At 34.1% G+C, this 23799-nt stretch overlaps 3 protein-coding genes across 3 annotated transcripts; all 3 read left to right on the top strand.

Annotated features, from left to right (window-relative positions):
• LOC143610926 (E3 SUMO-protein ligase SIZ1-like) lies at positions 1-9867 on the top strand. Its single transcript, XM_077085271.1, has 16 exons — positions 1-79; positions 3932-4013; positions 4692-4733; positions 4972-5047; positions 5191-5356; positions 5459-5592; positions 5823-5891; positions 6039-6126; positions 6230-6308; positions 6385-6455; positions 6555-6662; positions 6774-6935; positions 7064-7168; positions 7266-7346; positions 7438-8596; positions 9110-9867. Exons 1-16 carry the CDS (start codon positions 50-52, stop codon positions 9256-9258), a joined length of 2601 nt encoding a protein of 866 aa, XP_076941386.1. The 5' UTR covers positions 1-49; the 3' UTR covers positions 9259-9867.
• Positions 9868-10804: 937 nt separating this feature from the next.
• Positions 10805-11446, top strand: LOC143610930 (uncharacterized). The gene has a single exon (XM_077085274.1). It carries the CDS (start codon positions 10805-10807, stop codon positions 11444-11446), a length of 642 nt encoding a protein of 213 aa, XP_076941389.1.
• Positions 11447-13467: 2021 nt separating this feature from the next.
• Positions 13468-17035, top strand: LOC143610924 (V-type proton ATPase subunit D-like). Its single transcript, XM_077085270.1, has 2 exons — positions 13468-13610; positions 15983-17035. The coding sequence occupies exon 2, from the start codon at positions 16003-16005 to the stop codon at positions 16783-16785; it is 783 nt and encodes a 260-aa protein (XP_076941385.1). The 5' UTR covers positions 13468-13610; positions 15983-16002; the 3' UTR covers positions 16786-17035.
• The last annotated feature ends 6764 nt before the right edge of the window (positions 17036-23799 follow it).

Raw genomic sequence — 23799 nt, 5'->3', positions numbered from 1 at the left:
TTTCAGCTTGTTTGCAGGTTGAATAATTGAGCCAGAAGCTGATTTATGTATGACGATGGATTTGGTAACGAGTTGCAAGGTATTGTTATTATTTTGTGTGTTTTGGATGAGCTAGGGTTTTGTTACGTTGTTGAATGTGAAATTGGAATTGAGTGTTTGATTTATTGATATTATATGTTATGTGTTATGTTTATGAGGTGAATGTGTGATTTGTTATTTCATTTTTGTGTTTATTAGATGTGTACAGGATGATATTGAGATGCTTTTGCTTTATTACTTCTTTTAGTAATAGGAGTTTGAATGTGTTAGTAAAGTTTGCAGTCTATTTACAGAAGTGAAATTGACTACTGACTGTGACTGTTTCATAGATTTTAAGTTTTGATCATTTCTAACTTTCAAGCTTTTATGGATATTATTGAGTAACTTTTTATTTTTGTTAGGGATATATGTTATGTTTCTGAGGTGAGTTGTGGAGTATGACACTAGATTGTATGATTTGCTATCTCATTTTTGTGTTTGTTAGATGCGCGCAGGATAATATTTAGATGCTTTTTTTTTATTATCTTTTTTAGCAATATGAAGTGTTAGTTAATTGGTTTGGTTTGATATGGTAGTGGATGCTAAGTTTGAATTCTGTTTGCTGAAGTGAAATTGACTACTGGCTGTTACTGTTTCATATCGTTTCTAAATTTCAAGCTTATTTGGACATTATTGAGTAACTTCTTAAGGTTGTTCGGGATATATGCTATGTTTCTGAGGTGAAGTGTGGAGTATGCACTAGATTCTAAAAAATCGCACCTAGGAGTTGATTAATTGCTATTTGGTCAAAATTGAAAAATTCATGTATGAAAATTTGGTATGTATATGTATATTCGAAAAATTGCATATAAATTCTAATATGAGTATCTTGATTAATTGCTAGTTCCAACTCCACCACCGACTAGCGCCTAGTGAGTTCTACAACACTGAGTATGGCACTAGATTGTATGATTTATTATCTCATTTTTGTTTTTATTAGATATGTGCGGGATAAAGTTGAGATGTTTTATTACTTGTTTTAGTAATGGAGGTTTGAATGTGTTACTTAATTGATTTGGTTTGATATGGTAGTGGATGCTAAGCTTGCAGTTTGTTTAGTGTAATTGACTGCGACTGTTTCGTAGATTTTTAATAGTATTATTTTAACTTTTAAGCGTTTATGGACATCATAGAGTAACTAGTTAAGTTTATTAGGGATATATGTTGCTTTTGAGGCGAGTTGTGGTGTATGGCGTAATGGCACTAGATTGTATGATTTGTTATCTCAATTTTGTGTTTTTTAGATGCGTGCGTGCATGATAATATTGAGATGCTGTATTATACCTGATTTAGCAATAGGTGTTTGAATGCCTTATTTAATTGGTTTGGTTTGATATGGTAGTGGATGCTAAGTTTGTAGTCTGTTTACGGAAGTGAAATTGACTACTGACTGCAACTGTTTGATAGATTTTTTAACTTTCATGTTTTTATGGACATCATGATGAAATAGCGCCTAGGCGCCGATTAATCACTAGTTGGTACCCTACCGACTAGTCGCCCATTAATTGCTCTTTGGTCAAATTTGAAAATTTATATATAAAATTTGGTATATGTATGTATATTTGAAAAATTACCTATGAATTCCAAGCCGATTAGTCGCTAGTTTCTACTCCACTGCCCGAGTAGCGCCTAGTGAGTTCTACAAAACTGAGCGTGGCACTAGATTGTAGGATTTATTATGTCATTTTTGTTTTTATTAGATACGTGCAGGGATAATATTGAGATGTTTTATTACTTGTTTTAGTAATGGAAGTTTGAACGTGTTACTTAATTGGTTTGATTTGATATGGTAGTAGACATAAGTTCATAGTCTGTTTACAGAAGTAACATTGATACAGAGTACAGATTGCGACTCTTTCATAGATTTTAAATTTTATCATTTCTAAATTTCAAGCTTTTATGGACATAATATGGTAACTTGTTAAGTTTGTAGGGATATATGATATGTTTCTGAGGTGAACTGTTTCATAGATTTTTAAGTTTTATCATTTATAAATTTCAAGCTTTTATGGACATAGTAGAGTAACTTGTTAATTTTGTTAGGGATATATGCTATGTTTCTGAGGTGAATTGTGGAGTATGGCGCTAGATTGTATGATTTATTATCTCATTTTTGTGTTTATTAGATGCGTGCAGGATAAATGGATAATATTGATGTTTTATTACCTGTATTAGCAATGGAAGTTTGAATGTGTTACTTAATTGGTTTAGTCTGGTATGGTTGTGGATGCTAAATTTACAGCATAGTTACCTATCTCGTGGTTCGCTCTTTTACGGGAACGCGAACTGGTACACAATTCACTGTAGGGACGTTTTTTGGTACGGAGGGGGGTAGGTTCATTTCGGTACAAACCAGTACGGTGTACCATAGAGTCTGGTTTGGTGTACCCAATTCAAAACAGAAATTACCAAAACAGAAAATCCAAAACTAAACAGAAGTGAATGTAGGGTTTGGGTACGCAATGTAGGTTTTTTTTTGTTTTTTATTTAATATATTTAATGGCTGTAAATTTGCAGTCTGTTTACTGAAGTGAATTTGACTACTGGCTGTGACTGTTCTGTAGATTTTTAGTTTTATCGTTTCTAACTTTCAAGCTTTTATGGACTCATAGAGTAACTTGTTAAGTTTATTAGGGATATATGTTTTGTTTTTGAGGTGAATTGTGGAGTATGAGACTAGATTGTGTGATTTATTTATTCTCTCATTTTTGTGTTTATTAGATGTGTGCAGGATAATATTAGATGCTTTATTACCTGTTTTTGTAATGGAAGTTTGAATGTGTTACTTAGTTGGTTTGGTTTGATATGGTAGTAGATACTAATTTTGCATTCTGTTTACGGAAGTGAAATTGTCATAGATTTGAAGTTTTATCATTTCCAACTTTCAAGCTTTTATCATAGAGTAACTTGTTAAGTTTGCATGATTTTGGTGTGTACTGATTTTTTTAACTTGGCTCCATCTTGGATATTAAGGCTAATGCTTGAAATTGATTATATTTGGTCATGTTGCTAGTTTATGTATACTGTTAACAACGGATTTGGTAACGAGTTGCAAGCTACCGTTCTAATTTTGTGCATATTGGATGATTTAGGGTTTGTTTGTGTTGCTTAATGTATAGTTGGAACTCACTATTCTATTTATTAAAATTGAGGATATATGTTATGTTTCTGAAGTGGATTACTATTCAGTTTATTAAGATTGAGGATGTATGTTATGTTTCTGAGGTGAATTGTGGAGTATGGCACTAGGTTGTAGGATTTATTATCTCATTTTTTGTGTTTATTAGTGGCGTGCAGGATAATATTGAGATGCTTTATTACATGTTTTAGTAATGGAAGTTTGAATATCTTACTTGGTTTGGTTTGCTATGGCCGTAGATACTGATGTAAAATTGACTGTTGACTGACCGTTTCATAGATTTTTTTTATCATTTCTAACTTTCAAGCTTGTATGGATATCATAGAGTAACTTGTTAAGTCTGCATGGTTTTGGTGTACCGATTTGTTTAACATGGTTCCTGCTTACTGCTTTTGGCTGCTTGTAACCTGGAAGTTTTTTTTTGTTTTCCACCTTGGATATATAGGCTAATGTCTGTAATGGATTATATTCAGTCATGCTGTTGATTTCATGAGAGTTTTATTAAAGAAGACGAGAGTTATGTTTAAAAAGCTTTTATATCATCTTATTAATGTGAATATTTGTGTCCCTTTTTTTATTTTAGATACACTGCCAATTGCTATATGTTTATGTGTCTGTTTGGTAAAATTACACATGCTTAGACTCAACTTTTTTTTACACTAGTTTAATTATTTCCGCCTGCAATGGTTTTACGTTTATCAAATCGTTGTGCAGGAAAAATTGGCACATTTTCGGATACGAGAGCTGAAGGGCATCCTCACTCAACTAAGTCTTTCCAAGCAAGGAAAGAAGCAGGGTTCCGTTGGGCTTTCTCTGTTTGTTGTTTGTTCTTGCATTAACATTTCAATATGCATACGTCTTGGTTCTGAATGGGCTTCCTGATATGGGATTTTGGGGCTTTGGTCTTATGGTCCACCGATTTTATCTTTGTAGTATGCCACTGTAATATTTTGCAAAATGCATGCAAAATTGTTTCAGCTTGACACTATTAAGCTGTGTAGGCTATTGTGTGATAAGGGATCTTTGATTTCAAAGTTCAGACATGGTTTAATGTAGTATCCGGCAGTAAAGCAAAAACTTTTTTACTCATTTGTAGCTACTCTTGATGCTCTTTTCTTGCATTTTGTGCTATCTGGTTCAGTTTTTTACGAATTTTGGGGAAACAAAAGTAGTATCCGGCAGTAAAACAAAAAATAATACCTAGATTGTTTACATACTTTTCTCTAACATAAACCAAGTTTGCCTTTTGTAAGTTAGGTTATATATTGATTTGCATGATGTGAAATTATCATCAACATCTGATTAGTCAAGGCTGTTGCTCATGTAAATAAAAAGATTATAGTTTATTGCTCAATATTACATCAACATCTTTTCTCTCTTTTTTCACACCCTTAAACGTGATCTTTTGAATTTGTTGTACTATTGTCCAAAGATTAACGTCTATTAATTTCTCTTGCTTTTTCTTTTTCATAGGATCTCATTGACCGCATATTAGCTATTCTCTCCGATGAACGAGGTGATTGCCGCTCCACCTTTTTACTCTTTCCCTCTCCATATGTATTTATATACATACACCCATACATAATATTGTATTACTGGTGATTTTTATGGCGCTTGAGTGTTACTTTCTTCCTATTGTTTTTTTTTTGGATTTCATTTTGTTTTGGTGTAGGCTGAGTTACTACTACATTTTGTTTTGTTTTTTCTAATCATTTATTGTGAATGAGAACCTTGTGTTTGTATTTCATGTTCAGCAGTATCAGGAATTTGGTCAAAGAGAAATGCTGTTGGGAAGGAAGAAGTTGCCAAATTAGTTGATGACATTTACAGGTGTGCATATGTTTACACTATCTTATATAGTATGGCAAATTAGTTGTGGTGTCATATGATCTTGTCTATTTTGGTGCTGATATGTGCTTATTATGCTGCCTGTTCATTTCATTTTGACACAAAACGTTTTCCCTTGTTACAAGGAAACTGCAGGATTCTGGGGCAACTGAGTTTGCAAGAGGACGGGGTATATTTGATAGTAATAATAATAATAATACAAAACATGAAGATGAAGTTGACGTACCTCTTCAGGTGGAAAAGGTCCGCTGTCTGTGTGGAAGTACACTGAAAGCTGATTCAACAATTAAGGTTTCAGCGGCTCTATTCTTATCTTATATGCATACTTATGTTTTACTAGGATGTCGTTTGGTGTTAAGGTGGTTTTAAATTTCTTAATATTTTCCTCCTCAGTGTGAAGATCCAAGATGCAATGTTTGGCAGCATATTGCTTGTGTTATCATCCCCGACAAACCCACGGAGGGTATTTTACCAGTACCACCTACAAATTTCTATTGCAAACTCTGTAGGCTTACTCGTGCGGATCCGTAAGTTATCAATCTTTTTATTTCATGTTTCTACATTTGTTAGGGTTATTATGATTTCCAGTTCTAGTCTGCCTAGAAAGAAATATAATTGTACTTGCAGTTATTATATTATTGGCACCCTATTGTTTGTGATATTGCTTCTTACAATGTATTAATTTTCCTCTGTTTATATTCTTTAACTGTGCTTTTGATAAAAATGTTTAACTATAGCATGTTTTTTAAACATTCAGGTTCTGGGTTACAGTGTCACACTTGCTAGTTCCTGTGAAGTTGGTTATTGCAAATGTCCCAACAGATGGGTGAGTCCCACACACTCACTGTCTATTCTTTTTAATGTTTTAAGAGCATGTTGGTGAAGAGTGCGAATATTTGTTTTAAATTTTTTGAGTGATTGGACATGTATATCTGAGAATGCTGTTATTTAAACAACATTTGTCTTTTTTCAGTACAAATCCAATGCAAAGTATTGAAAAAACTTTTCAACTTACAAGAGCAGACAGGGATATGTTGTTGAAACCAGAGTATGATGTGCAGGTTAGTCATTATTTAAAAATATATTTTCCTTTTAAGTTACCGTACATGAACACAGATGATATTTCTTGATGCATCTACAAAATGTGATTTGGTATATATGTAGGCCTGGTGTATGCTTCTGAATGACAAGGTTGCTTTTAGGTTGCAATGGCCACAATATGCAGAGCTACAAATCAACGGTATGATATTCATCTGATTCTGTTCACTTGACAAAACAAAGATTTTGAGAAAGTTTAAACTTATGTTACCTAACTGGCGTGCCTATGCGTGTAATAAGTAGACCTGGTTCTCAATTGCTGGGAGCCAATGGCCGTGATGATGGTTCTATTGTAAGTTTTACTTATATAATCAACTATTTGATTATGAACTATGTTCTAATGCTTTGTGATATGAAAGTTTCTTATCTTGTAAAATGTTCTTTTTGTCAGATTACAAAATGCACTTGCGACGGAATTAATAAAATTACTATAACAGGATGTGATTTACGTGTTTTTTGTGTGGGTGTTCGAATTGTGAAAAGACACACAGTTCAACAGGTGGGAGTCCTTTTCAAATAAGGATGCTGATTTGTTAAAGATGCCATGCTTTATGGCTGATTTCATATGGAAGTCTTATTATTATTGTTGTTTTGTCTATTCTACTAGTAGATTCTCAACTATATACCCAAAGAGTCTGATGGTGAGCGATTTGAAGACGCCCTTGCACGTGTTCGCCAGTGTGCAGGTGGTGGGCCCGCCACAGACAATGCTGACAGTGACAGTGATCTGGAGGTTGTTGCGGACAATATAACTGTTAGTCTACGCTGCCCTGTAAGTAACTCATTATTTTGTTTGTATTTACTGTTATTTCGTTTTTACTGAAGTATTGAATAATGACTTAACAGTTGTAGATTTTAGTTCCAAATTAATATAAATAAAATAAAATATTCTTTCTACAGATGAGCGGTTCAAGAATGAAAATAGCTGGAAGATTCAAACCGTGTGTTCACATGGGCTGTTTTGATCTTGAAATATTTGTGGAAATGACTCAACGGTCTCGCAAGGCAAGCTATTTATTCAATATTTTAATCAATTATTAAGATCTTTTCTGCAGTCCTTTTGATCATTTTTATTTTTTTTATATTAATATTTTGTTGGCAGTGGCAATGCCCGATTTGTCTCAAGAACTACTCTCTTGAGAATATCATAATTGACCCGTATTTTACTCGTATCACATCTAAGGTAGCAAGTGTGAATATAACTTTGATTTTATTCATTCTTTTTTTATTTTTTTACTTATAGGCTGACTGGACCTTTCTTTTTATTTTTTAAGATGCTTAGTTGTGGGGATGATGTGACTGAAATTGAGGTGAAGCCAGACGGTTCATGGCGCGCAAAATCAGAGGATGACCGAAAGAGTCTTGGGGATCTCGGGCAGTGGCATTTACCTGATGGCTCTATATGTTCTCCGGCTGAAGTGGAATCTAAACCCAAGTTAGAAGCTCTAAAACAGGTCGAATTTCAAGACGGTTATGAAGGTCATAGTTCAGGATTAAAACTTGGAATAAATAAAAATAAAAACGGAATTCTAGAAGTAAGAAAACTCAAAAACCGGCATTCAGTTTCGTCTTATAGTAAGCTGCCCATAGACGTCTTGAACGGTCATAACACTGTTCCTATGAGCAGCAGTGGCACCGTCAGTGGTAGAGATGGTGAAGATACTAGTGTTAATGGTGGTGGGCGGTTTGACTATTCTACCCCTAACAACGGGCTTGAGCTTGACTTACTCTCTCTCAACATTGACCGAAACTTTACTGGTTCAGCAGGCGGAGATGCAGAAGTTATTGTGCTAAGTGATTCAGAAGATGAAAACGAAAACCTAATTCCTTCTGGACAAGTGTATAATAATATTAACAATAATCTTAATCCAGATGGTGAAGGGGCTCCATTTACTAGTCTTCCTGAGCCACGTCCTGAACTTGGTCTTTTTAACACAAACGATGTTGATTTCGGGGGTCCGTTTTGGTCATTACAGTCTGGGAATCCTTGTGGGCCCGGCTTTCAGTTTATTGGTTCAGATCCTGACCCTACAAATGGATTAGTTGACTTACATCACAGTCAACTCGGTTCTACATCAATGGGTGTTGGCGGCTATGATACTTTCCCTGGTTCTTCAGACCCCAGGACGATGAATATAAACAATGGGTTAATTGATAATTCATTGGCTTTTGGCGGTGATGATCCATCACTGCAACTATTTCTTCCTTCAAGACCACCATCAGAAGCAACGCAACAGGTTGACTTCACTAGTCAGCCGCCAGCCGTGTCAAACGGTTTCAGGGATGATGACTGGATATCACTCAGCCTAGGTGGCAGCAGCAGTGGAGCTCCTTCTGAAGCTGCTGACGTCACTGCCGCTGCCACCGGTTGGTTAAATCCGAGACAGAAACCACCACCAACAGATGGTCGATTGGATACATTAGCAGATACTGGTAACTCTTCTTTTTAAGCTGTTAGGAAATTGTTGCTATTGGGTCTATTTTGACCCTGTTACTAGGCCTGTAAACGAGTTGAACACGTGTTAGTTCCACGTGTTAGTTCGTTTGACTTAAATCAAACAAACGATTGAATTAATCTAACGGGGTTTCTTGTTCGTGTTTGTTCATTAAGAACTTGTTCGAATATAACCAAACTGTTCACGTGTCTGAATGAACAAATATAAGTAAACATATATATAAACAGGTGTGGGATCCGGTACAAATAAAATTTAACCTACTAAACGTACAAATAACTAGTGTAGCTACATTTTTGAACTAGAGTGATATTGTTATAAAAAATAAAATATTGTAATAGTAATTACTCTAGTTCAAAAGTGAGTAATAATAGCTGCACTGGTTTTAGCATAATTACTCTAGTTATTTGTAAATTTAGTAACGGGTGATATTTTAATTTAGTAAAACCAGACTAAATTGTAAATTTAGTAATCCTAATTTGTGCATATGCAGCTTCATTGCTTCTTGGAATGAGTGAGGGTCGAGCTGGTAAAATAAGCAGGGAAAGATCCGATAGTCCTTTCTCGTTTCCTCGTCAAAAGCGTTCAGTCAGACCGCGACAATATTTATCTATCGACACAGATTCTGGAGAAGATATATAAGACAAGCATTATGTTGACCATTTAACCAGCATTTTTGGGATTAAGTGGAAGTTTATTGAAGTTTTGTGGCTAGCAACACACTGTTTGGTCTGGTGAGCTTAGTTTTGATTATTTCTGAAGGCCTGGTTAGATTCTTCTTTCTCTATATGCTGAACTGTAACATCCCAATAGCCTTTCTGGTAGATAGTTATAGATACCATTTTCTTTTTCCTGATTTATTATTTATAGTGGCATGTAAATGTATTCAACTCAAAGAGACATATCCCGTTACCTAATAAGAAGAAACACATGTACCCGTTTGACCATTTTTTTTGACTGATAGCCCGTTACCGATAAACTCATGGAATTAGGTGCAACTTATTTGTGCTGGGAATGTGAAGTCAGTGAGGTTAAAGGTAGAAAATTAATGGAAGTTGGATTCGAACCTGCTAGGGGAACGGAGGTGCAGCTCGTATGATTAAAAGGATGATGTCAGCTAGTATCGGGCTCTGGCTGGTTTTCGTTGCATTTTTTTGTCTTATGGTATTTTTTGTGTGCTTAATGGTGTGCCTATGCATCCATCCATGGTCTAGTTGTGAATTATTTACTGTTTTTTTCTACAAAGTTTGGAAAATAATTATTGGTTTTTTTATGGACTTGTAAACAGGCAAATACTGTTTTTATGTGATTAAACAATAGAAAATGGAAGTGAACAATACTAGTATGAAGAATACATTGTTTCCAAATAAATAATATACAAAGTTTGGGCGGTTTTTAGTAATTAAAATGTTATAATCTAAGCTTTGGAAGTGATGCAAGTTAACCAAGATGGATTTTTTTTTTTCACTTTTTCTTATCAAATGTACGAATGGATAACGTATACAGACACCATGGCTGGTGTCTGTGTGCCTGACATGTACGGAGAAATTGTAGTTGTAGTTTTTTGCAGCCTATAAAAATCGTATAGGTCTATACGGGTTGTATAGGGACAATATACCTCGTATAGTTCTATTCGTCTTGTACTTTTGTATATGCATATATCAAGTGTATAGGCACAATTGGTTTTTTGAATTTTCTTATAAAGATCTATTTATAATTAATTAAAACTTTAATAAAAACACAATTTTAGAAAAACACCTCACCCCACGTAGTTATCAAATAAAAAACATAATTTATAAATAGAATTACATAATTTGCTTCATATTTTTGAAGAACCTACAAACACGCGTGTTTTGGGGTACCGGCCTTTGGAAGACAACTTTTAGAAGGTGGGTACTTTGAAACTTTTTTGTTGTTCAATTAGTATGGATCAAAAGATGTACTTTTAAATTACGTATTTTTAATTTATTACTATGCTAGATGTTATTTCTTAAATTTTGTGTTTTTCTATTTACACGTTTTATCTAATCAAACATAAATTAAAAAACTGAAACAAAGAAATTGCGCCTATACGTTCTTGTATATGCTTGTACGAGTCGTATAAACCGGTACAACTTGTATAGGTTTTTTTTTACCTTTTAATACTACCAATGTGATAACTAATTAGTCACTAAACAAATGCAAGCGGATGTGGGAGAAGACGTTCGGATTGTTTAATTCGATTCTTGGATCCAATGGTCCGGATAAGTGGATGTGGAGAGGTGTTAAAGGTGACGAGTTTTTTGTGGCGGATGCTAGAAGAATTATCGGTAAAGATCTTGAGCCGATCTCGGGGAGTATGATAGGTTGGGTCAAATGGATTCCGAAGAAGTGTCTTGTGTTTATGTGGCAAGCGGTGTTGAATATGATTCCTACGAGAACCGAATTGACGAAGAGAGGCATACATGTTAGTTCATGTTCTTGCAGTCTTTGCGGTTTAGCTCCGGAAACTGCTAATCATCTCTTTTCTAGCTGTGAAGTGGCGGGTCACATTTGGAGTTTGTTCGAATCATGGACCTCAGTTCCTTCGGGGGTTTGCAGCAGTGTGTTTGAGCTCTCCAGATTGCATTTGACGGCAAGTTTGCCCCAAGGTAAGAAGGAGGCTGTTCAAGGTTTAGTGATAACGATTTGTTGGAGGTTATGGAAAGCTGGAAACGATCTTGTGTTCTCTAACATTCCGGTAAGGATTGTAGATATTGTTAGTGACATTATGGCTTTGGGTTTCTTTTGGTATAAAAATAGGCATCGGTTAAAACCAGTCTTTGGTCAGATTGGTGTTCTTTCGGTGTAATGTCTCTTTGGTCTTTGTAGCCTCCGGGCGTTGTTCGTTGTTGTTAATATAGTGAAGTTTCAAAAAAGAAAAAACAAATACAAGCGATCATGGCCTTTAAAAATCTCGAGTCTAAACGAAAAAAGAACTTGGCTTGATTTGTAGACAAGTTAACTTGAACCAAGGTAAGCTGACTCATTTAAATAAATACCAGATTTTGGTATATATAATTTTAACCTGATTTTTCATATACACAAATTACAAATTATTTAATAAATTTTGCATTGTGCATAAGTCAAAGTATTAGTTTTTTGTTTATGTACATATTAACTAGTGTGAATGACACATAATATAAAACTAAAATTTTAATTATTAGTTAAGAGTTCACCATTTAAGTTCCTCAAGATACACGAGTCATGCCAGACCGATCCATTTAATGCTGAGCCAGAGCTAAATTATCTCACTTCACGAGATAACCTTTTTTTTTTCAGAAAGACGGAATATTATAAAAACCAAATAGGGACTGCTGATAAGGAGCAAGTAGACCAAAGTTACAACAAAACAAAAGGACAACAAACAAAACGCTTACACAAGAGCAACCTGTAAAGGAAAATTATCAAAACTGAACCGACTCCATTTATCCCTCTAAATTTATTCTCTTATTCCGTTTACTCGCCCAAAGAAAGACATGGCCTTAATGTCATTGATCACTTTGGCGATAGAGAATGCTTTGTTGTTGAAAATCATATCATTCCTTATTAATCAAAACATCCTACATGTTGATCCTTTTTGTTTAACCTATAGAAATTCCGAGAACATATTATGAATTACATTGATCCTTTTAGTTTAAACCTATAGAAGTTACGAAAACGTATAAATCAGAATAATATAAATCTAAATTTAGGTATGCATAATTAAATATAATTAATTTAACACATAGTCATTAAAAATTAGTTTAATACATATTTAAATATAAATCTAAGTTTAATACATATTTAAATTTTATATGATTGAAATTAGACTTGCTTTGTTATGTGAGAGAGACTATTGGACCATCAAAAAAGCAAAAACACGCAAGATGGAGGCAATGAGGATGAGGATGAGGATATTGGGATGAATATGTGGGCACAAAAGGTTGGACATATAAGAAATGATGTTTTTTGGTAATTACTAGAAGTTGTTAGTATATAAAAAAAATAAAAGAGAGGAGATTGAGATGATTTGGGTATGTGAAGAGGAGACGTGTAACAACATCGGTTAGAACAGTGAAAATCCGCAATGTAGAAGGGAGGAGTAAAGGCAGACCCAAATTGATTTGGGAGGAGCGAATTAGGCATGATTTGCTAGAGTTTAATCTCTTTGAGGACATGATCATGAAAGGAGTTCGAAGACATATGATTAATGTTAATGACTTTTAGGGAACGCTGCTTTTGCATCTTTGCTTTAGCTTATGGACTTAGACTCTTACATTTTAGGTGAACTTTGCATGTGATTGTTTTTTTGTTTGGATGTCAATTTGGATTCAGCAATGTCATATGTTCTTTTATTTTACTATGTCATTTTATCACTATATGTTTTGCTATCGGTACATGTGTGTTTATATGTTGTCTGCTTTGGAACCATGAGTCTCTTTGAATGTACCTGTCCACATCACACCTTTTTCAAACCATACCAATAACTTTTGTTATCTATGAGATTTACCGGATACAATTGTTGTTTAATCGAGTTTGCCTCGGGTTTCGGTTCAGGAACCATATTTCTGAGAAACTGAAACCCGTGAGTCAGGTTGGGTCCGGAAGCGGCATAGTGATTGACTGTCATGGTTAGATGGGTTTCGTAGCTAAGTAATATGTAGCACGTGAATCATAGTTAGTTTGACGTTACAAAAAGACGTGGCCCATCCAACATCATCATCATCATGATCTAACACAAACCAAAAATAATAATAATAATAATAATAATAATAATAATAATAATAATAATAATAATAATAATAATAATAATAATAATAATAATAATTGATTGAATTTGTAATTAAAAATAAAAAATAAAAAACATATTCCCCCAATTTATAAAACTCCTTCTGGCGATCACCGTCAGGTGTGTGTATGATCATCATCTTCATCGCCATCATTAACCACTAGCACCAGTAGCTTCTGATCATCATCAACATCTTCATCACCAAGTAATATAATCTTACTTCTCTCTATCTATTTAACTACTTGTCACAGATCTGAATTTATTCACTGTCGTATTATTTAACCCTAAATAATACCTGATCTAACCTAATTCCTACCAATTCGTTTCTGATTTAATTTCAATTGATCATTATTTACATTCGCTAGCCCTAATTCTAGTTAATTAACGAATCGGCAATGTAGATCTTACTAATTATTGCCAATTTTGTTTACGTACTTATGATTAATCAATTGAACAAACTCTTGTTAAGCATAGTTATTCCTGATTTAGGTTTTATTTTTGTTTGAATAATTGTGGTTTAAATACTTAAATCTGTAGAAGCTTGATGTTCAAACTGAAAGTGAAATAAGCAGGGATCTGAGTTCGTATGATCTGAATTGTTGTTCATTTAGTTCAAATGTTGAAGATTTTGCTACAGTTTGAAACAATTAAGTGGAAGTTGTTGCAACTTGTGAACAATATATAAGTCTTTGAAGTAAGCTTGTGAGGGAGATAGATAAGGTATACCTTAGGCTATATAAGCAGGAGATATATGTGTATTGTCAAATTTTTTATCATATGGCATTAAATCATTTAGATTTTACTTTTGCTGCTAAAAATAATTGTTTTTATCATAGAAGCTTGATGTTCTAAATATATGCTAGTTGAAAGAGAAATAATCAGGGATCTGACTCTGAGTTTATATGATCTGAACTATAATTCATTTACTAACATTTTAAAATTTTGCTTCAATTTGAAATAATTAAGTGATACTTCTTTCAGCTTGAGCATGTCAGGGAAATTAGTGTGGTATATACCTTAGGCAAAAAAAATAAAAAGGGATTTATGTATAGACGTATAGTTATGGTCATGTGGTGTTAAGTGAGTTTTTTTATTATTTAATTACTGAGCCTCGATAAGCTTGATGAGTTGGTTTGTCTGAAGTAATTATAAGCAAGGATGATGATCTTATAGTGTTCTATAAGTTTAGATGTTGAATGTCGCCATGTGGATGATATTAGATCTTAACTTTTATCCTTTTATTACTTTGTCGGTTGTATGTGAAAGTGACTTAGAGTAATGATTTGTTTAGCAGTCCAAAATTCCTAATGTTAGACTTGTACCACCAGATGATCTCATGATCCATGGAACTGGTTATCAAACTATCTTGATGCATTTATCTACATGTCTACATGAAAAATATGTGATAGATCTTTTTTATTAAGGGGATGTTTGGAACTGTGATTTCAAGTTAGTTATCTTGGATAATCAAATTCATATTAGCCGAGTAGCCACAACAAAAGCCATGCCGAGTATCAACTTTTTTCAGTATTGTGACTCATTTATAGAACATTTTTTTAGGCAACCAAATATGTACTCATTTTCGTTTATACCAACTTTGGTCAATTTTATGCTGGAAAGTTGTAAAATCTCATTATTGCTCTTAATGCTAACAAATTAAAATAATACATATGATAATTTAAATGTAACATGCTAACTATACCCTTGACCCTTCATTGCAATGCATATCTTATCCTAGAAACGATATATAAGGGTACATTTTGCATTTTAATTATTACTTGTTTTATTTTAATTATTAAAAGTTAAGGGAATTTTTCATTTTATAAGTTTCCAGCATACATTGGCATAAACAAAATAAAAGACATACTTGGGCAGTATGTGACCTGTAAAATTGTTTCTATACATATGTGGCCCTAATGAAAAACGTTGAATGCATGGGTGGCCTCTAGATATAGTATCCCACATTCCCAATGGTAGTGCTTCTTTTATGTTTTTACTGAATAAGAGACTTTTACTCTTACTTCACAACAAATATTCTCCTTTTTCACAAGAATATCATTTACCTAAAAGTTTTTTATAGTCATAATTTGCCAAGCAGCCAAAGAACCGATTATCTGATTATAACAACTTCAAACAACATATACACATCCAAATATTATTACTAGTCAAATAATTGTTTGTATTAAACATACACATTCTTCTTATTTTGTGCTTACACTTTTTTTTCTATTTGAAATCCGGAAACTCTCACTAAAAGTTCTACCCTTTTTTTCTGTCAGTTCAGATATAATAATAATTCTTTTGACTCAGTAAACTAGTTAATATTGTTGTTAATTGTTATTAAATAAAATTTGGCGCATTTTCTTTTTCACTTTCAAAGACTAAACACATTTGAGATTAGCTTCACTTATTTTCCAAATTTTAAGTTTAGTTTGACAGTAAAAAAACAGTGCTTACAAGGCTTGCTGGCTAGGTTTGCAGGCTATAACACATGAATCAAAGTTTTATATTATAAAGTAGCTGTTGGAAGCTGTATTAATTTCTTAATTTGTGCTTTTCGGTTGTTTATATTCACAGTTTTATATATATTCAACAAGATGTCTGGCCAGGGCCAGCGTTTGAATGTGGTCCCCACCGTCACCGTTCTTGGAGTTATCAAGGCTCGTCTTGTTGGCGCAACCCGAGGCCACGCTCTTCTAAAGAAAAAAAGTGATGCTTTAACCGTCCAATTCCGAGCCATATTAAAAAAAATTGTCGCCACAAAAGAATCAATGGGAAACATCATGAAAACGTCCTCATTCGCTTTAACCGAAGCAAAATACGTAGCCGGCGACAACATTAAATACACCGTCATAGAAAACGTCAAAACCGCATCTTTGAAAGTCAGGTCCCGCACTGAAAACGTCGCAGGTGTTAAACTCCCAAAATTCGAGTACTTTACCGAAGCCGAGACAAAAAACGAGTTGACCGGGTTAGCCAGAGGTGGTCAACAAGTCCAAGGGTGTAAAACCGCTTATGTGAAAGCAATTGAGGTTCTTGTGGAGCTTGCATCACTTCAAACATCATTCTTGACCCTCGATGAAGCAATCAAGACTACTAACCGTCGCGTCAACGCTCTTGAAAGTGTGGTCAAACCGAGGCTAGAAAACACCATAAGTTACATCAAAGGAGAGCTTGATGAACTGGAGCGAGAAGATTTCTTTAGGTTGAAAAAGATTCAAGCTTTTAAGAAAAGAGAGATTGAAAAGCAGACGAAAGCTTCTAAACAGTTTGCTGAAGAACAGGCTGCTGAGAATATTTCTTTACAAAGAGGAATCTCCGTGAATGCTGCACATAACATGCTGTCCGCCGGTCAGAAAGACGAAGACATCATCTTCTGAAATGGAGGTTAGTTTTTATTATCTGCTATTTATCTGTCTGCTGGAGAATTTAATTTGGTTAGATGAATTGTGTTTACTTTTTGAATAAAAGCTTCGTGTGTGCAGCTGTTATTTTATATGGTGTCGGTTTTTCTAAAATCCGGTTACCGGGGACCTGTTTTTTTGTATTATGCTATTCGTTGGCCGTTGAACCGTTGGAAGCACTCTTTAAATTATCATAAATCTTAATACTGTTGTTTTCTTTGTATCATTTTTTGTGTTGACGTGGTTATTTGTGGACTTGCATATACTTCATATTCATGGATGCTTTCAGGCGTGTCATGAAATAAAATTTTCAACAAAACGAAAGAAAAACAGGTAGCGCCTAAACAAAACATGGACCAAAATTTTGGTGTTTTTACCAAAATTTATCTTCTTTTTTATCAAGGGGACGTGGGAAAAAAATATATAAAGGGTATTATACTATTATGGTGGTATAAAAGTGGTGTATGAATATTATAAAAAGAGTAACTTTCACATATTGTGTGTTATGGTCATTGCTTTTAACAAATTATGGGTTCGGTTCTTAGTATTTGCAAACCTGTAGGCTGTAACACGTTAGAACTTAGAAGCACCACATCTGTCTCCTGAGATAGTGGGATTTTACCGGGTGGGTTTATATGTTTGTTTGTTTAGGATTTGTAACACTTTCGGTTTTTTTAACTAGCATGCTGAAAGATCGCTTAAATCCATGTGAAATAATCATTACTTCAAAATCATTAAATACCCTGATTTCTTCCTCAGTCCCCTCTAAGGCTGTTCGCTATCTTTCAAGGGCTCCTTTTGTTGTCAAGTTATCTTGCATGTTTCATTCCCAATCAGTTTTGTTTCATGAAAAGTTTTGAGTCCTTCGAACAAGAGATAATTTGTTAAACAGTAAAAGTTATCAAAATTGCTAAACAGTTAAATGAGTTTGAACATATTAGTGTAAAATTCCATCTGAAAGAGCTAATTAAAACATCTTAAATCTCTCAATTTACAAGCCAATAGTCTTTCCAACTATTCCACAAGAAATCATCAGTTGTGTTACGTTGAACTCGAAGAATTTGCGGCATCAAACAACTCAAAACTGAAATCCTTCTTCAATTGAGCAACTTCTGTTCATCAAATCTTGAATTGAGCAGAAGGGAGCCTCATCTTGAATTGACCGATTTGACCAATTGACGATGCCGTTTGACTCAAGATCTTTATATATCAAACAAACATATATATGTATAAAAAAGTTTGTGCCCCTGAAACTTACATGCCCTGGCCGAGAATGCGGCTCGCACACCCTTCGGGCTGCCCATGTTTACGTCGATAAAATAGTAGAGTTGTCTATCAAATTCTGAAATACACATTGAACTCATACTAAAATGTATGTTTACAAAAAGTGTGAAATATGTAGACACCAGCAAAATCATGATGACGTTTTTACAATTTTTGACTGGTGATTAGATGTCGGGAAACGAAAAACCAGTGTTACCTGGGTGGGGAATGCAGGTCACGATTATTAATTATTATTATTATTATTATTATTATTATTATTATTATTATTACATCAGCAATCCATCTAGATATAGTATAATAAATTTTATTTTTTAAAAGAGTGAAATAGTCAGTTCATTTTATTTTAGAGTGGATTTGTGACCGTATTTGAAAGCAAACGGTGTCTTTGTGTAATCAAAGACCAAAATCGTAGATATTAATTAAAATGTGTGACCGCATATGTAATTTTTGTTCAAATTCGCTAGAATCATCTGTGTAATTTTTTTAGTTAATATGATGAATGAGTTATACAATAAATTAATCTGTTTACAATATAAATAATTAATAAATTATGTACTCACACTCAAAATTTGTTGTTTAGTGAAACCATTTCACATGTTCCTTGCTAAACTTGTAAAATATCTTATTTTATTACTATTAAAGTATAGGCTAACGTTTGAAAGTGTCTTTTGGTTTTTCTTCGACGACTGGACTTATACATATCTAATTTGGAAATAAGCACCACTTTCATATTAAATAAATGGTTGAAAAAAAATCCTCTAAGACCACTAGTTGAACTTGGACAGGAGCGGCAAAAGTGATGTGATGGTAATGAGGCTTTAACACCACGTCGAGGCGTTAAGGTTCGGGCGTTAAACATGGAAATCATAACGTGGTAACAAGGCTTTAACAAGAAATGATGGGACCCAAATGTTTTAACAAAGAAATGGTGGGACTTTAACATGGTAACTGAGCTTTAAACCACAATGTGGTGTAAAAGGAGTGTGTTAGTTAAAACCCCCCACCGCCTACGTGACGATGATATGGCATGTTAACTTAACGTTTAAAACACCACCGCAACATGATTAATGAAAGAATCTCACACTTCGCACAAACCAATCAAACATTCAAACTCACGTCTTATTTTAAACTTCAACCTCGTAGTTTGAGAGTATGAATGGTGATTTATATTTTATTATATTGTAATGGAAAATATATTAATTTACTCTTTGTTGCTATTAGTCGAGTCCTTCTATTTCTAAAGTTTTTTTTTAAAGGCTAATAAACACTCTCTAATCATATTTGTAGGGGTATGGTATTAAACCCGGTTTACAATCCTAAATTTATTATATTTGGTTTGTTTTATTATATGGGCTAATACATTTGTTATTGGGCTGAGGAGGTTTGTGGAGGTAGCCCTAATTGGGCTAGGCCCATTAGGGTATCATGATGGTGGCCATGAGACTCTATATAAGGAGGTCTTCACCTCCTTATCATGGGGTCATGCTCAGTAGGTGCCACCACCAGTTTTTGTGTCTGTGAACAAGAGATCTTCAAGATCATCTTAGCGGTCACCTCCACACCCCCAAAACGCCACTGCAGATCGCGAGCAGCCGGAGGAGAGGATCAGCAGACCAGGATGCAGTTCATTCATCTCGAAATCCGTGGAAGCTCCGTCATGGGTCAGGTCAGATTCCATTTCGTGCTTCGACAATATTCCTAAATCTATATAATTATCCATCATGAGATTTGAATTGTCAACCTCATGAAGAGAGACATTGTCATATTGCTAAGCCAAAGACTGTTTTTAAGACTATAAAGATTGCTTGATACTAAAAGTTATTTTACAGCACAAAATGAAGCACCCTTCTAACTTTGTGTGGGCCCTGATGCATTGTCTTACAAATCGTCAAACTGAAGGATTGTGATTGTTCAGCTTTACATGGAGCAAATACGATTCAATGAAACTTAATTTGAGAGTGTTGGAGTGTCTTTATTGAATGCTTTGGTTGTTCAATAGATACATATTTCTCAACTAGGGGTTCGAATAGTCGTGTACGGTGGTCCACATCTTTTGTTAGACAATACCAAATCATGGGCGGGACCAATGATTATGTAACCCCCCCCCCCCCCGGGCGACTAAATTTGTTAGTAATATTATAGTGTAAAAATCCTGATCGACCTCTGTTAGTGTATAACGACAGTCAACTGAGAATATTTCTCTTCTAAGTGAGAAACTTCCCTAGATCCAAACACCATAATACACCATGTCACAATCGATAACTAGGCATGCATAGAAGAGTGTTTTGCATTCCTTTAAACCTCCAACATCTTCCTTACAACCAAAGAAAAAGACTTTTCCTTATCAAGACAGAGATTCTTTACATTATTTAAATAAAAAATCAAATATTTTATACGTGTAAAAACCTAATAAAATATTTTCTTATTTTCCCTTTAATTAGAGGCGTTAAACGGATCTTGCTTGCTCGTTGGTGGTCCAACCTAACATGGACCCGAACACGGCCAGGACCTGAAATCGTTCAAGACACATGAACCCGAAGACGACCCGCGTATTAATAAACCACGATATTTAAATGACAATAACTTTTTATACGCTAATATATATGTTATTTTTTAAAAGTTACAACATAAAAACAATTATTTTTTCTCTTTGTTGCATATGGTATTGTTATAACTTTTTTTTTTATTTAAAAAATGTTACATGACTACCGATAGTAATGTATGTGTTACCCGTCACATCAATTTTTGAGAAGCTAAACAATTTCTAATCCGAATTCGAGACGGTTATACAAATAAAACTTTGGTCTTCAATCAGGTAGTTTCATTTCATCTACAAGAAATTTTTAGTTTGTGATGAATTATATATACTTTTATACCTAAATAAACTAAAAAGCTATATCATGACCCTTAACAAGAATCTTAATTTACCCCCCAAGAAAAACAGTACTAAAATAGGCCGTGTGATTGGTCCCTTTATCTTCTTCCAATTTATATTTTTTTCCTGAACTTCAATAGAATTATCACATGGTTTGTGAAATTTAACAATTAGTTTTCTTTAAACGATATATGTTTTTTACCCCTAATTTTTTTTTTATTATTTTTTAAACAAACTTTTCTTCTTTTATGTGTTTTTATATATTTGTTATTATTTTTTATTAAATTATTAATCAAATTTAGTAGAATATACCTCGCTCCCCGACACGAAGCGTGCGTGTAATCCTTAGTTTCATTAAAAACCTTAAGATTTTAGATAGAGAATGATGTTAAGAACTAAATAAAAGAAGAACTACAATATAAAGAAAACGAGAAAAAAAATATTAAAAAGTAAAAAAACAATATATAGGTACTTAAAATTGGGTACGATGTCACGGTATGAGTTGGTAGGGTATCACACCACCTGAGAAAATCCCACCGGAAAGTCCTTACATCTTGGTTTTTGAAAGTGAAAACTCTAGGAAGAATCCTGGATTTTCCATTGTAGCCCACAACATATCGGCAACTGATTTTTTATAATCTTATATGTAGGTCTCATATCTCAATCCCTTTTATTCGAGGCTCGGTCTCGGCTTATCTGCACCCGACTTGTTTCCCGGAATTCCCGCCAAAACTCACTCGCCTTGTTTGCACCCCACCCCTACTTTCTATAAGAAAACATTAATTAAAACTATAGAAAGAGAATGATGTTAAGAAATAAAAAAGTAAATAAAAGAAGAAGAAAAAACAATAAAAAAGAAAAGAAAAAAAAATATTAAAAACAACTAATAGGTACCATAAACCGGGTATGGTGTGAGTTGTAAGGGTATCGAAAGCTACAACACCGGCGAATATCATGAATTTTGACTGGAAAATACTTTTATTCTTCTTAAAGGCCAAAATTTAATTTACAAAGATGAAAAAAGGATGAATACCAGTCGCAAAAGGCCAAAAAATACAAAAAGGAAAAATGAAAACACCAAGATACTTGTCTCTTGTTCGTTTTCGTGCAATGAAAAGGACAACTACGGGAAGAATCCATCGGAACACACAACAAATCACAATTGATCCCTGCTTGCTAACTGATTCTTTTTTAACCCAATATATATAGGTCTCATATCTCTACCGTCCCATTGTCTGCTTCCTTTTCATGATCTCCCCCCCGATTTGCACTTTCCGGTTACGGAAACCATATCCGACCACCTCTTTAGCATGCAACAAACAATTTGGTACTTCAATGTTTTTTTCTTATAAAATGTATTATACTATATATTTAATAACCTTAAATCCAAAATTTTGATCTCTTGTTACTTTGTAAGCTTCTTTTGTAGACTGATTCACCAATAAGGATGAAGTTTTTAATGATCTATCGAGCAAACCTTCAACGGTGTCTTGTTAAACATCATACATTAACTTAAGACAGCTAACACGATGTGTTATTGAGTTTCAGGTGATTATTGTATTTACAAAATATTTGTTTTATGTATGGGTTTAAATAGTTATGTGTGATTGTTCACATCTTCTGTTTTACAACAACCAATATTATATAAATGACCCATTAAAATGCCAGAATGTACCATGTCACAATAGCTATCACTTGCTATTTTGCAACGAAAACACAAATTTGCTTGAACCGCAAGTTAATTTGTCGCCACAACTCTGTTGGTGTTGGGTTATATACTTGGACAACCATTGGTGAATCCGGCTCCACAACCGCCGGTGAATCTGCTTCACAACTTGTTCATAAACCTAATTCCTAGATTCTGGCACCACCGCCACAAAGGTGATATGTGTTAGTCAGAAGGTCGCTTGTATCAATATCAATAATGAAGATAATAGAAAAGATCAAAAGAATATTCTGATTAATCTTGATGCATATATTACGCATAATATCATGTCTCTATTCTTAGCATATGTTTATATTAATTGTAATTGTAATTTACTCCTTGATTTTAGCCTTTGTAATTGTTATATATTGTAACTCTTGAAGTTAATGGAATTATCTTTTCCAATCATTCAAATCTTCTTATGGTATCAGAAACTACGATAAAGGGGTTTAATGTTTAAACTTAAACTATAACTTAACCTAAACACATTCAGCCGTCACTTCTTCTTCTTCTTCTTCTTCTTCTTCTTCTTCTTCTTCTACATCGATTTTCCGGCAACGGAATTCTTCGCCGGAATACTTTATGTGGCGCCGGAATACCCTTTAAATTGCAGAAACGTTTAAAAATCGTCCCCAAAGTTCTGGAAACGTATCGAAACATCGTTTGACTTTTCGAAACGGTCAACGACCGTCCCCTAAGGAAACGGTTAAGAAACGTTTCCTGCCTCCCCGTCGGCGTTTCTGTCCCCGACGAGTTTCCGGGACGGGGTACGGCAGGTTGGTCGCGTTTCCGTGCATCAGAGCCCCGGTGATTCAGTCCAAGCTTCGTCACTGGGTGTGGTGACAATTATACATCGTTGGGTTGAAAATCTCAATCCTGGCAATTTTCTCATCGGTTAGAGAGATGCTTGAGTATGGAAGTATCCAAGGTTCTAAAGAGAAGATGAAAAATTGTTTAGACGATTTTCTTTTTTGACGTGTGGGAGATTATGAAAACAAGAAATAAAAGAGTTTTCAATAATAAGACTATAAGAGTATGTCAATTTTTCATATTGTGGAAGTGGTTAAAAAAGACAAATACATTTGGTTGAGATATAGATGACATCTTTAAAACTTAGATTGAGTCG

This window comes from Bidens hawaiensis, unplaced genomic scaffold (genome assembly GCF_021521415.1).
Source record: "Bidens hawaiensis isolate Kalapana, Puna unplaced genomic scaffold, B.hawaiensis_p1.1 tig00028741_1, whole genome shotgun sequence".
In the NCBI taxonomy this organism is placed as follows: domain Eukaryota; kingdom Viridiplantae; phylum Streptophyta; class Magnoliopsida; order Asterales; family Asteraceae; genus Bidens; species Bidens hawaiensis.
Note: the sequence above shows the minus strand (reverse complement) of the source record. Positions and strands in the feature narration are given on the sequence as shown.